The sequence below is a fragment of the Sphaeramia orbicularis genome, chromosome 20, assembly GCF_902148855.1.
Source record: "Sphaeramia orbicularis chromosome 20, fSphaOr1.1, whole genome shotgun sequence".
Classification (NCBI taxonomy): domain Eukaryota; kingdom Metazoa; phylum Chordata; class Actinopteri; order Kurtiformes; family Apogonidae; genus Sphaeramia; species Sphaeramia orbicularis.
In genome coordinates, this window is record NC_043976.1 from 31,280,185 (window position 1) to 31,295,206 (window position 15,022).

At 37.1% G+C, this 15,022-nt stretch overlaps 1 protein-coding gene across 1 annotated transcript in view; it reads left to right on the forward strand.

Moving 5' to 3' along the window:
- Positions 1 to 14,700, forward strand: part of LOC115411443 (cadherin-18) — a 492,272-nt gene extending 477,572 nt beyond the window's left edge. Inside the window, exon 12 of the mRNA XM_030123571.1 lies at positions 13,839 to 14,700. Within this exon, the coding sequence (XP_029979431.1) occupies positions 13,839 to 14,344 (506 nt within the window). The 3' untranslated portion in view covers positions 14,345 to 14,700. The remainder of the gene's footprint in view (positions 1 to 13,838) is intronic.
- Positions 14,701 to 15,022: the final 322 nt, after the last annotated feature.

Sequence of the window (15,022 nt, forward strand, 5' to 3'; positions counted from 1 at the left end):
TGACTTCAAACTTGGTATACAGCTTCTGTATGATGATGTCAACACAAGGTATTGAAATGATTTGGATCCAGATCTGATTCTGGATTTGGTGCGACTTTAAAAAAATGTTCCCATTATAACAGATAGGAAGTGGATTGATCCAATAAATCAGTATCAATGATATCAAGTTGGAATTTGAATTTTTTACAGATCTGATTGGAATATGACCAAAACATGGGCTATTTCTGTAATAGAATAAATACACAGAACTGGGTGATAATAAATGGCATCTGGATACATTTCCCAAAGCTTTTAATTTGGCCGGTAAGCTACAGGGCCATTGGTCCTATTATTTTTATTAGCTTACCAGTAAGCTATTGTCGTCCAGCGTCGTCTGTCGTCGTCTGTCGTCCGTTACAAAACTTTCAATTGTCTTCTTCTCCCAAACTCCAGTTCTGATTGACTTCAAACTTGGTATACAGCTTCTTTATGATGATGTCAACACAAGGTATTGAAATTAATTCCATCTGGATCTGATTCTGGATTTGGTGCGACTTAAAAAAAAAAAATTCCCATTATAACAGATAGGAAGTGGATTGATCCAATAAATCAGTAAGTAGCAATGATATCAAGTTGGAATTTGATTTTTTTACAGATCTGATTGGAATATGACCAAAACATGGTAGCCATATGCTGATTCGCTTGGCACCATTAAACTAGATTCGTATTTGTTGTTTTGAGGTATCCAAATTCTTACATGTCTGCGTGTTACAGAAGCACGTTGTTGATTGTTTACAAATAACATCATTCAGGTAAAGAAATCCTGTCATGTAATTGTCAACAACCAACTGCCGAGTGTACTCCCGTCGGGCATGGGTGGTGTGATCCCTCGCACATGTTATTTGTTTAGAAATAACCTCGTTCACGTGATCAGAAGAGGATTCCTGTTGACATCATTGCTCAATCGTCATCACTATTTCTGTAATATAATAAATACACAGAACTGGGTGGTAATAAATGGCATCTGGATACATTTCCTAAAGCTTTTAATGTGGCTGGTAAGCTACAGGGCCATTGGTCCTATTTTTAGTTTGGTGACAAGTCCTTCAAAAAAAAAAAAAAGTCCTCAGCACAGTCGTGAAGCTGTAAATTAATTCGCTCACACTTGAAAATCTAAATGAGGAAATGACATAGGTGAAATATGACATGTGAAAAAGAGGTTACTATTCAAGAAATGTGGCCTTTTTACATAAAAATAAAATCAACTCAGATTGATGATAATGTTCCTTTTCTTTTTCGACTGTTGCAATTTTTTTTTTTTTCCATTGAACCAAGGTCTAAGAGTTGAGATGTGTCAAGAAATCACGGTCTCCTATTTGAATTAGACACATTATACTCTTATATAACTCTAGTACTCTGTAGTTGTAGAGTAAATTAGATTTCTACAATGGCTTTCAAATGGACATGTGCAGACCAGTGGAGTGTTCCCTGGTGCCATAACTGATGCACTGAGCAACAGTTAGAGCTCCTCTGGCTTTAGCAGTGAGATGAAATTACCTGAACAGACCACTAAGAAAAAAAAAAAAAAAAAAAACACATAAAAAAAAGAACAAAATACAGTGTAGTATAGTATAGTGGTGTGCGGTAATAGGGTCTAATAGTATTAACTCAGGGGTGTCAAACTCATTTTAGTTCAGGGGCCACATTCAGCCCAATTTGATCTCCAGTGGGCCGGACCAGTAAAATAATAACAGTGAAAAAAGTAAAATTAGATTATGATCAGGTTTACATCTACGAAGTTTCCTTAAAAATCTAAATAACATGAACAACTTGAATTGTCATAAGAAAAACAAGTGCAATTTGAACATTTTACCAATAGCACAGACCTCCACCAAGGCAAATCAGTGGGCCCCCCCGCCCCCCAATCACCACCAAATTGAATCATTTCTTCCTTGTGCCAGTATCAACATTTCCTGAAAATTTCATGAAAATCCATCTATAACTTTTTGAGTTATCTGGCTAACAAACAAACATACGCACGCAAACGCACAAAGCAAAGCGATCACAATACCTCCTGGCGAAGGTAACAAGTGTTCAGAGAATACAAACCTCCGCCAAGCACCCCGAACAGTGTGCATGTGTGGATCGACTATTTCTTTTTAAATTAAACAGTTTCCAGGTTGTTCCATACAGCAGAAAAAGTTGAAGCTTGGTACCAGTCATGTGTCTGTCAAATTATATTCAGTTTCAATCAATATTTGTTGAGTTCTAATGAAAAATGTGTCATAAATGGGATTTTCAATGTTAAATTGAAATGTCCACAGAGTCCACATTCCACAGTGGATGTGGACAATTTTGTGCCAGATACAAGATATTGTTATAAGCTACGGGTGGATCAAATTGGAGGCTAATTGGAGTCGTTTTGAATTTTTTATGAATTTTGGAAAATTGCTCAATGATGAGAGATAGGAAAATTGGAAGGTTTGTGACCTTGCTGTGACCTTGAACTTTGGCCTACTTGGCCCAAAATTTAATGGGTTGGTCCCAGGGCCTAGGCCTATCTGTGGGGAAGATTTGGTAAAGATGGTTGGAATAATTTTCCCATAAACTTGCTAACAAACAAACACACAAAGCAAAGTGATCACCAGGGATGGGAATCGATAAGAATTTAACGATTCTGATTCCATTATCGATTTTGCTTATCGATCCGATTCCTTATCGATTCTCTTATCGATTCTCATTGGGTGAGGAAATAAAAGAGTACGAACGGGTGTGTTTGCGTTAACTGTCTTTTATATTTCCATCTCTGCACAGAAAATATAACATATACATTACTTACAAATAATAAAAACAGATGACGCCGGTTTGGGGGGAGTGGGGAGCGTACAATGAAAGTGAAACTAAAGACGCTTTACTAATTCCTCTATTGCTGCACTTCTACTACGTGGAACCAGTTCGACTCTGCCCATCTCTTGTTGTTGTGCACCTCATTTCCTTTCCCCTACCTTCGGAAACTTGTATTTGAGGGGGTACGACATTTGCTGCCCGCACCGGAACCAGAACTGGGCCCAGATGACGGTCTGGCGTTCACTCTGCTGCTACATTCACAAGCACCACTAAATAGCGAATCAAATACGTGACATTCCTGTAAAGGATTCACATGCTGTGGACAAATGTTTGAACATACTGGAGGGATTCCACTCTTTTGAAGACATGGAAGCTTGGACAGTGTTCCAGTGGACCTGGTGTCGTTTCTGCCTCAACACCATGTTGGCTACGTTCTGACCAAAACAATGCAGCGTGCATGTGATGTCATCGCATATGCGCAACGAAAGCGGAATCGATAAGCAGGCAGGCAAATGATTCCAAGGAATCCAGCTACTGGGATCCGGTTCTCAAAAAGAACCGGTTCTCGATTCCCATCCCTAGTGATCACAATACCTCCTGGTGGAGGTAAAAAGTGTAGTGCTGTGAATACTTTCCGGATGCACTGTAATATCAGTATGTTGACATTGCATCGCTATGACAACCAGCCCTGTTGAAGAGCTACGACAGCATATGTGTGTTAATGCAAGTAAATACTACAGGTAACTTCCTTGTTTTGTCCATTCAGACAGTTTTAATCTAAACTACAGTCAGGTTCTAAACTGTGTGTGCGAGCAGGAAATGTTACCGTCTCCAAAATATGCACGAGCAAGTAAATTAAAAACTGGTTGTGCTCACAGTGAGAGACCTAGCTCACCTCACACACACAAACCTCCTTGCATTGTGTAATTGGTTGCTTTAAACAACTCGACCGATAAGCAGTGTCCCAGACAAATTGCATTTTTCACCCTCTCTAACCCCACTTGGGCAGTGCCAGCACACCAGGTGGAGTGAAGGTTTTTTTTTTTTTAACTTTATTTTATTTTGCACAGATAATCACTTGCAACTTGGGCTGAAATTCATTAAAAAACACGGGCGTGGAACCACACTGAACAATGGAATGCGTGTAAATAGATGAATCTGTGCATAATTAGTCTGCAGTTGAACCTGTGTTTTAGTCCAAACCCTAATGGAAAAGTTTACTTAGTTTTATTTTGCATTTAGTCTGACACAGTCCTATTATTACAGCTTAATAAGGGCTTGTAGGTTCACAAATAACAATTACTTAGTATTTGTTCTGTTAAATTAAAAGTTTTTATCCCACTATTTTCTGCAGTTATGCAAAAAAAAAAAGTGAACAGAAAAAGTACTTTTTTCCCCCCTGTAACTTCTAGCTTTAAATATAATGGTGTCATGTTCTTATAACAACAGTTAATTTAAAACCCTTGCGTCAAAGCCCCTAAAGGTCTCCATAAGGCCCCCATGTAGAGACCCGTCATTTCAACATTCTATTAATATTAACCCATAAAAACCCAGGACTACTTTAGCGGCAGTTCCCAAATGCATGTTTAATGTTTTATCACCATTTATTGTAATATTATCCTCTTTATTTTGAGTTTTTTCAGTGTAAATCATGTATTTTCTTATATTTAATTCACTGATCATGTAGATCAGGGGTGTCAAACATGCAGCCCGGGGGCCAAATGTGGCCCGCCAAAGGTTCCCATCCGGCCCGTGGGATGAATTTACAAAGTGCAAAAATTCCACAGTCTTGAACTGAATTAAGCAAAAAAAAAAAAAATTAGCTTGAATTAAGGAAAAAATGTTGAACTAAGTAAAAAAAAAAATTCTTCAATTAAGTTAAAAAAAAATCCTCAAATAAGTGTAAAAAAAATCTTGAATTAAGAAAAAAAAAAAAAAAAAAGAAAATCTTAAATTTAGCTAAAAATGTTGAATTCCGCAAAAAACCTGTGTTTTAGTCCAAACCCTAATGGAAAAGTTTACTTAGTTTTATTTTGCATTTAGTCTGACACAGTCCTATTATTACAGCTTAATAAGGGCTTGTAGGTTCACAAATAACAATTACTTAGTATTTGTTCTGTTAAATTAAAAGTTTTTATCCCACTATTTTCTGCAGTTATGCAAAAAAAAAAAAGTGAACAGAAAAAGTACTTTTTTCCCCCCTGTAACTTCTAGCTTTAAATATAATGGTGTCATGTTCTTATAACAACAGTTAATTTAAAACCCTTGCGTCAAAGCCCCTAAAGGTCTCCATAAGGCCCCCATGTAGAGACCCGTCATTTCAACATTCTATTAATATTAACCCATAAAAACCCAGGACTACTTTAGCGGCAGTTCCCAAATGCATGTTTAATGTTTTATCACCATTTATTGTAATATTATCCTCTTTATTTTGAGTTTTTTCAGTGTAAATCATGTATTTTCTTATATTTAATTCACTGATCATGTAGATCAGGGGTGTCAAACATGCAGCCCGGGGGCCAAATGTGGCCCGCCAAAGGTTCCCATCCGGCCCGTGGGATGAATTTACAAAGTGCAAAAATTCCACAGTCTTGAACTGAATTAAGCAAAAAAAAAAAAAATTAGCTTGAATTAAGGAAAAAATGTTGAACTAAGTAAAAAAAAAAAATTCTTCAATTAAGTTAAAAAAAAATCCTCAAATAAGTATAAAAAAAATCTTGAATTAAGGAAAAAAAAAAAAAAAAGAAAATCTTAAATATAGCTAAAAATGTTGAATTCCGCAAAAAACCTGTGTTTTAGTCCAAACCCTAATGGAAAAGTTTACTTAGTTTTATTTTGCATTTAGTCTGACACAGTCCTATTATTACAGCTTAATAAGGGCTTGTAGGTTCACAAATAACAATTACTTAGTATTTGTTCTGTTAAATTAAAAGTTTTTATCCCACTATTTTCTGCAGTTATGCAAAAAAAAAAAAAGTGAACAGAAAAAGTACTTTTTTCCCCCCTGTAACTTCTAGCTTTAAATATAATGGTGTCATGTTCTTATAACAACAGTTAATTTAAAACCCTTGCGTCAAAGCCCCTAAAGGTCTCCATAAGGCCCCCATGTAGAGACCCGTCATTTCAACATTCTATTAATATTAACCCATAAAAACCCAGGACTACTTTAGCGGCAGTTCCCAAATGCATGTTTAATGTTTTATCACCATTTATTGTAATATTATCCTCTTTATTTTGAGTTTTTTCAGTGTAAATCATGTATTTTCTTATATTTAATTCACTGATCATGTAGATCAGGGGTGTCAAACATGCAGCCCGGGGGCCAAATGTGGCCCGCCAAAGGTTCCCATCCGGCCCGTGGGATGAATTTACAAAGTGCAAAAATTCCACAGTCTTGAACTGAATTAAGCAAAAAAAAAAAAAAAATAGCTTGAATTAAGGAAAAAATGTTGAACTAAGTAAAAAAAAAAAATTCTTCAATTAAGTTAAAAAAAAATCCTCAAATAAGTATAAAAAAAATCTTGAATTAAGAAAAAAAAAAAAAAAAGAAAATCTTAAATTTAGCTAAAAATGTTGAATTCCGCAAAAAACCTGTGTTTTAGTCCAAACCCTAATGGAAAAGTTTACTTAGTTTTATTTTGCATTTAGTCTGACACAGTCCTATTATTACAGCTTAATAAGGGCTTGTAGGTTCACAAATAACAATTACTTAGTATTTGTTCTGTTAAATTAAAAGTTTTTATCCCACTACTTTCTGCAGTTATGCAAAAAAAAACAAAAAAAGTGAACCAAAAATGTACTTGTTTTCCCCCTGTAACTTCTAGCTTTAAATATAATGGTGTCATGTTCTTATAACAACAGTTAATTTAAAACCCTTGCATCAAAGCCCCTAAAGGTCTCCATAAGCCCCCCATGTAGAGACCCGTCATTTCAACATTCTATTAATATTAACCCATAAAAACCCAGGACTACTTTAGCGGCAGTTCCCAAATGCATTTTTCTCTATGTTTAATGTTTTATCACCACTTATCGTAATATTATCCTCGTTATTTTGAGTTTTTTCAGTGTAACTCATGTAATTTCTTATATTTAATTCACTGATCATGTAGATCAGGGGTGTCAAACATGCGGCCCGGGGGCCAAATGTGGCCCGCTAAAGGTTCCAATCCGGCCCGTGGGATGAATTTACAAAGTGCAAATATTCCACAGTCTTGAACTGAATTAAGCAAAAAAAATTTAGCTTGAATTAAGGAATAAATGTTGAACTAAGTAAAAAAAAAAAAAATTCAATTAAGTAAAAAAAAATCTTTAATTCAGTAAAAAAAAAAAAAAAAAATCCCAAATTTAGTAAAAAATGTTGAATTCCACAAAACATCTTGAATTAACAACTGTGCTGAACCTGTGTTTTAGTCCAAACCCTAATGGAAAAGTTTACTTAGTTTTATTTTGCATTTAGTCTGACACAGTCCTATTATTACAGCTTAATAAGGGCTTGTAGGTTCACAAATAACAATTACTTAGTATTTGTTCTGTTAAATTAAAAGTTTTTATCCCAATTTATGATTAATGGGTTTTTTTTAATATTACAGGTGAATGAAATGGCTTCGACTAGAAGATCTTGCAAAAATAAGCCTGACGTATTCTGCTACATCTGCGGTGAATACACCATTGTACCTAACAGGAATCCTGTTAGAAAATGACTTTTTTTCTCTTAAAACCTATTTTGGATGAGAACTATATAAAAAATCAACTGATAAAGTCACAAAAATGTAATCAATTTTGTGAGAAGATCAAATTTTTTCAAAATCAAATTAGCAAAAAAAAACCTGACCTGATTGACAAAAACAGATGTCATTTTTGGATTTAGCGGTGCAAAATGGTCCTAATTCAGTTGAAAAAACCTAGACAACTTGCAAAAAACATTTTTTTGTAACCCAGTGTTATATATGTTTTAAGGCTGTAAAACCCCTCACCACACACTTTATACACTTTTCTTAGACAGGCATTAACATTTTCTCACATTTCTCTCTCTTTTAAACACTCTCACAGTTCAAACCTATGTAGATTTTTAAAAAATAAGTAGAGTATTATAGAATGAAACCAAAGATTAAAACCTGTTTTCAGCCGCGTAACTTCTCCCTTCCTTCAGCATGTCCAGAAGTCCAACTTTTTGTGCGATGGTTAGCGTCTTCCTCTGCCTTTTGGGTGCGACATTGAGGGTTTTGTCGGGGAGAAAACTTGCAAACATACAGCACTTCAGAGTCACACCGCTAGCGATCGAACATTTATCTAAATTTGGCAAACTGAACGCATTCTGTACTGTACAGGAGACACGGCACGGAGGACATTGACTGACGATGGTCTACAGTCCCTTAGCCAGTCAGGATGCAGAACACAATGCGTGTTCATATGCTGTAAAAAAAAACATGCAAAATTGCACTAAAAAAATCTGCGAAACAGCGAGGCCGTGAAAGGTGAACCGCATTATAGTGAGGGACAAGTGTATTGATAGGATTAGTGGATCAACAGGTATTAAACATATACATCAGTAGTTGGTTTGTGGTTGCTTTTGAAATAAAATGATATTGAACTTCTGCACCATTTCAATAAATTGCAGTTGTGTTAAAAAGGTTCTCTTAGCCTTGTCAGGGTTCCTTCGTCCACTCTTACTTGGACACATAAAAGCTTTTCTTGTGTAAACATAGTTCAGTATCATAACTACATAGTTCAGATTCTTATCTTTAACAAAATGTTAAAGCGGATGAAGTCTGCAGATAAAACACTGAAGGCTGCGGCAGGTTCAATAGAATACTCTTCCCTGCTCAAGAGAACTGAAAGAGTAAAGGCTTTGCTGTTGGATAAAACCATTCATGCTTAGTGTCGACGCACCTTTCATCTCGATCTAAGGCTCCATCAAGACACCCCCATAATCCACATACAGAATACCATATTCACCCACAGTATGAGCTTCATACAAAAATAGGTGTTCTTGGAGTGAATACAGGTTAGTCTATAGTGCATCGCTGCATTCTTGACGTTATCAAAGCTGAACGCTCCACCATCTTAATCCACCGCCACCTTCCACTCTCACCGTCTATAGCGCTACTTGTATGTGTTATACTGCCAGGCATCTGTTTCCGAAGGCGAGTTTCTATTCCAATAGATAGAACATTTTCCAGTGTAAAATGTAACACTGACATGTGGAAAAGGCATGTATTAACCCTCAGGGGTCCACGAGGTAAAAGGTTTCAGCTTTTTCGTGTGTTTTTTTTTTTGGCCTTTTGTGCTGATATACGAGGGGCGACTGAAAAGTTTTGAGTCTAACATGGAAAGGATTAAGATATGAAGACCAAATCTGGTCCATGAAATCTTTCACATATCTCACCTGAAAAGTCCTTTGGTCCACTTATTTGATTCGGATCAAATGCGGACTATTTTTTTTATTTGGGTTGGATCGCATTCACATTGCACTTTTTGCTAGTGGACCAAAATGCGTGAACAGAAGCACGCATGTGACGAACTGCGCTGGCATTGGACAGAAAAGTCGGGTGAGAGGTGAATCAGAGATGGCCGGTGTTGATGAAAATAGACGTGGTGCTCCTACATACAGTTATCATTTTCGGAATATAGATTGTTGTTTTACAGACACAAATTTACGAAAATAATGTTAACGCTCATGAAAAGCTCAGTCGGAGCCAGTTTCATAATACGGGCATCTGACCAAATGTCAATGGCACATTCAGTTTCCTCATTGCTCCACGTCTGTCCACAGCTCATAGCTGCTGCTGTTAGCTCTGACCACCCGTAAACCTCAGCTACTTCCAGCGGCTACGGTGGCTCGTCAAGCACAAAAAGGTGCAAAATTCCTTGGTCTGGTTCGGTTCGAGGTCGGTTATATTCACACCTGAAGTGAACTGGCTCAGAGTCCATTTGGGGGGGGGCACGGTGATTCACCATTGACATAAAATGCAGCTTGATATTAATACTAACACCTCCATTCCAGTCTTAGCGTCCCCTTTTCAGTTTTCTCATTCCAAACTTCCTGTAATAGAGTCCACCCCACCCCCCACCCCACCCCCGTTGAGAAACACCGCTTTCCATCATGTTTTTATTTTCTCATACTGCATTCAGTTTGCGAAGCCAAGACGCCTCTGATCTATCTCACTCATTTCTGCTAATGTAGCATAATGAACTCCTCTAAGATATTGCACCATGTAAAAATGTACTTCCCTCACTGACGTTACTTTATTAAATTGATGTTAGCGTTAACATCTTGCAGAGAGGTCATCATTAACCCAAAGAGGCATGACTCTCATTAGTTGTAAGAACAAGTTCCAAGCTGTAGCATGTCATCAGATATTACTTGGCTTCACGACTTCATTAACACTTGGGAGAGATTTTTCACTCTGTAAGCGAACTATCGGCGGAGTCGTACACCAACACGTTATACCTAATGAAAAATAAAACTGCCAAATCAAATGAAGACTAGAATAAAAGTGATTTACCTCCACGTTCGGTTTCTCTTTACTTTATTTGTTGCATTTTTTGGCTGGAAGTGAAATTCAATTTTCCGACGGAGATGATGACAATGTGTTCGTTGTCATCAGCACAACAGCTTGCATTCAAGGAAGCATCACAGGCAATAATGCTAATGCACATTATTGATGTACAGCTCTTCAACGCTTGGCCAGTTTTAGTGTCCTGATGGAAAATCGGATAATGTGCACATAAAATTGGTTGGTGTTTATTGTGTTTGCTGTTTACGAACCACATCATGTTTGCCTGTCACAAGCTATGAATTAACAAACAATACGGGGACGCACAGGGATTGGTATTAGCATAAAAACATGGCTGAGTGTTGTCGTCTGTCTAACTGTGATGTTACAACTGAAAGCACTCGCATATTTAGTTGTGCTCACAAGTTTTCCACTAAACTTGTCATTTATATTAGAGTTTCAAACAAACAAAACTAACAAACGAACTGCACAAATACCAAGAAAAAAAGCGGTAAAACCAAAATAAGGACCTTTTTAAAGGGGTTTGAAGATGGAGATTGAGAATGCAGCTCACTGAGGCTACGTTCAGACAGCAGGTCTTAATGCACAATTCGGATTTTTTAGTGAAATCCGATTTTTTTGTGTGTGCTCGTTCATATTACACATTAAATGCGACTTCTATCAGTTTTGAGTATGAACTAAATGCAAACCTGAAGTGACCCGCATGTGCAAAAGAGATCCTGATGTAATACGTGACCACACAGGCATGCACTGTGTTTACGGAAGTGACACTCCTGGGACACAGAATTGTGACGTTTGTTACATTTCAATGATGTAAAGGTCAAATAAATGCAACCTGGTAATTCAGACTGAAGTCGCATCTAATTATATACATCAGGTTTATCAAACAAGAAAATATCACACTGATCATGTAGAGGGCTTCAAAACTCATGTATCAAACATGATACGTTTGGTGTTATAGGGTTAATACCTTTAAAAAAGTCTTTAAAAGGTATTACGTTTGATATGATATGCTTACAAAACTAACTAAAATGTATAAAAATTATGGATAAAATTCCCTTCGTTTTTGTCAATGTCGGATTGATATGAAATAGATTTATTTCACTCCAGCAATTTTAGCTGTTGGCACCGTACGACACTTTACGGTGCATCACTTGGTTTAGAGTCGTCCTCTAGTCCCCACTGTTCCTGGAAACATGGAGACTGAAGCAGCAGAGTCCTGTATGGGATTTATGTGAATACGACGGCGAAGAAGAGAAATTATATGATAAAAAACTAAAACTAAACTAAAACTAAGCATTTAGGAAAAAACAAAAACTAATAAAAAGTAGCAAACCTGCTCTAAAAACAAATTAAAACTAACTGAATTAGACAAAAAACAAGTCAAAACTAAATAAAACTAAACTTTAATGAAAAATCCCAAACTATTAAAACCTTGAGACAGACAGACAGACAGATTAGTTAGTGTAGTTTTATCTCGAGCACATAGAATCACATAACAAAGAACCATACAACATGGTCAAACAAAATTTTTCGGCGCTCGAAAAGGAGTGGGATGAAGTAGATGACACAATGATTACAATACCCCTACGTCCTGCTGAGCCGCATTATGTAATAAATTCCCATTATGTAATAAAAGTTCAAAATGTAATAAGAATGTCACGTCATCTTGTAATAAAGCCGCATTATGTAATAAACTGACACATTTTGTAATAAACTACGTCAACGCATTATGTAGTTAATTTTTTCGCATTATGTAGTAAGTTCTTACTATTTGAGAAATTTATTACAAAATGCACTTGACACATTTTTATTTTCAGGAAAGTGTAATGTGCGTAAATTAATCTTTAAACTGTGTGGTTGAAGTTCTGATTCCATTACCTGTAGCTCCTGTGACTAATTTCTTCTAAATTGCTCTGAGATTATATTAATTTGCATTAATCGTGTGGATTTCTGCGATTAATCGCGATTAATCGCATAGTTGTTGGGGGGGGGGGGGGGGGGGGGGAGGAGCATTGCTGGCACCAACAGCGTGTATTGCCTTTAAGTGATATTTCAGACTTGAACTACTCCGGTGATAAGAATAATTCCACATTGCAGTGCTTCCAAACAACTGTGTCCTTCTCAACCCCACCATCTGAAGACATTCAAAATGAAAATGTCCATGGAACAGACCGCTACTTTCCTCCATGTTTATGTCCACACCAGTTTATTTACAGTTGTGAGTGACTGACAGGAGTCTTAAGCCCACTAATCAGTACTAATACTAATAAGCCCAATAATATGTGATGTTCAGATGTTAAAACCAAGCAAAGGGGGACCTGTAGTGGTCGGAATAAGTGTCACTAACGTATGTTTTGTCCTTTTGGTGTTCCCATAATCAGTTTGGACATAAGAACGAACTAACAGACACGTTTCTTTCACTCTGTTTGTATGGCCCCAAAAACGTTTGCCTGTGAGTATTTTATGTTCAGTTGTTGTAAGAATGAATAGTATAAAATATCTCTGATGTGAACCTTTGTTGCTGGATAAAAAGATGATGTAAATCTTAAATGAAGCTGTAAATGCTAATCGTCAGCGTGTCTATGGATTTTCCCATTCAAGTTAGCATAGAGCTAAATTGACTGCTAATACAACAATCACATCGTAAATGAGTAAAGGTTTGTTCAAAGGCTGGCATATTGTACCTAAACACAACCAATGAATTTACATAAACTTAGCATGAGCCTGCATAAAGAATTAGCAACCCATCTCCGACTGCTAGCATAAACGAATTAGCTTAAACATGTTAATAACACATTGTAATAAACACATCCAAAATAACGTCAGAAACATGTTTCTAATGGTGCGTTTGCATGTGAAATTATTTAGCAAACAACAGAATGATTGATACATACAGGCGTTGAACTGCAGGAGTTACACAAAGTTTGATTCAGCAGTACTCGGAAAGTTCGCTCTTTTCTCCTCTCAGTACACACAGCACTGGTGTGTGGAGCACCAAAATAAAAGCATGAGTTTCAAAATAAGAGTCCGTATGTATAAATCAATTAAGACTTGCTTGAAAGGCAGAACAACAATAAAACATCATTAAAGTGGAATAAAAAAAATTGTCGGCGTTATTTAATGAATGCGTTAATGCGGTAATAATGCGTTAACTTGCCCAGCCCTAGTTATTACATTTTTTTTTTTTTTTTATAAAAATGTGTCAAGTGCATTTTGTAATAAATTTCTCAAATTGTAATAACTTACTACATAATGAGAAAAAATGTACTATATAATGTGTTGACAAAGTTTATTACAAAATGCGTCAGTTTATTACATAATGCGGCTTTATTACAAGATGACGTGACATTTTTATTACATTTAGAACTTTTATTTCATAATGTGGTTCAGGCCCAAGGTTGGCTGAGGGGTAAAAAAAAAAAACAGCAACAATTATGGGATAATCTGTGCCTGCAACGATAATAACTATACCTGTTTTCTTGTCTTTCGCAGCCATTGTCGTTCTTTTCATCACCCTGAGGCGAAGCAAGAAGGAGCCCCTCATCATTTCCGAAGAGGACATCCGCGAAAACGTGGTCACCTACGATGACGAAGGCGGCGGTGAGGAGGACACAGAAGCCTTCGACATCATTGCCCTCCGTAACCCCGCCGCCGCCGAGGAGCTCAAGTTCCGACGGGATGTTCGCCCCGAGGCTAGGCAACACTGCGCTCCTCCTCGTAGTCGCCGGAGCACGTCGGTGGAACTGGACGCGGTGGATGTTCACGAATTTATCAAGCACAGACTGGTGGAGGCTGACATGGATACCAGCGTGCCGCCGTACGACTCCCTCCAAACGTACGCGTACGAGGGTCAGGGTTCACCCACAGGATCCATCAGTCCTTTAGACTCACCCGGTACACAATCAGAGCAGGATTATAATTACCTGGACGACTGGGGACCCGAGTTCCAGAAACTGGCAGAACTCTACGGAGAGGCAGACTCAGATGTGACGACCTAGACTGTGATTTCACTCCTTTTAAAACCAAATCTGTTTGAAATCTGTTTTTTCACATTTTCGGCGACCGATACGAACAAACGGATGCTTTCAAACTGTCCTGGTGGTTCCAACTTATACTGTTCTGTCGAACTTAAACAACTGCTCTATTTTTATTTTTTATTATTATTATTAATTTTTTTTTTTTCCATTTTGTCGCTTTGGATCATGGGTCGTTCATCTGGAAGTATTAAATCAGATTTTGAGATGGAAGAACAACAATATGGGGGAGAAAAAAAAAAGGAAAATGATATTTTCCTTGGTGTATATTTTTTATTGCTCAATAAAGTCCTGAAATCCATATGAGTGGATATGTGAAATGGAAATTGTACGTTTGTCTTCTTGCTCCAAGAATGGATACACAGCACATAGTTAGGATTATCATGGGGGAGGTATTATGCTCATGATTCATCATACAGTACAGGAGAGGAATCTGTGCCAGCCATTTGACAGCTGCAGTCCATTGAGCTGGTGTCGTGTCATTTTTTTTTTTTTTTCTTTTTCTCTCTCTCTGTCTCTCTCTCTCCATATGGCCATTATTTTAAAACACTCAATGATATCACCCATATACAGTAACATCTCCCAGGGCTTTTTGGCTTAAGTAAAGAGAAACAAGCTGATAGCTCTTTAGCTCTTATAAAA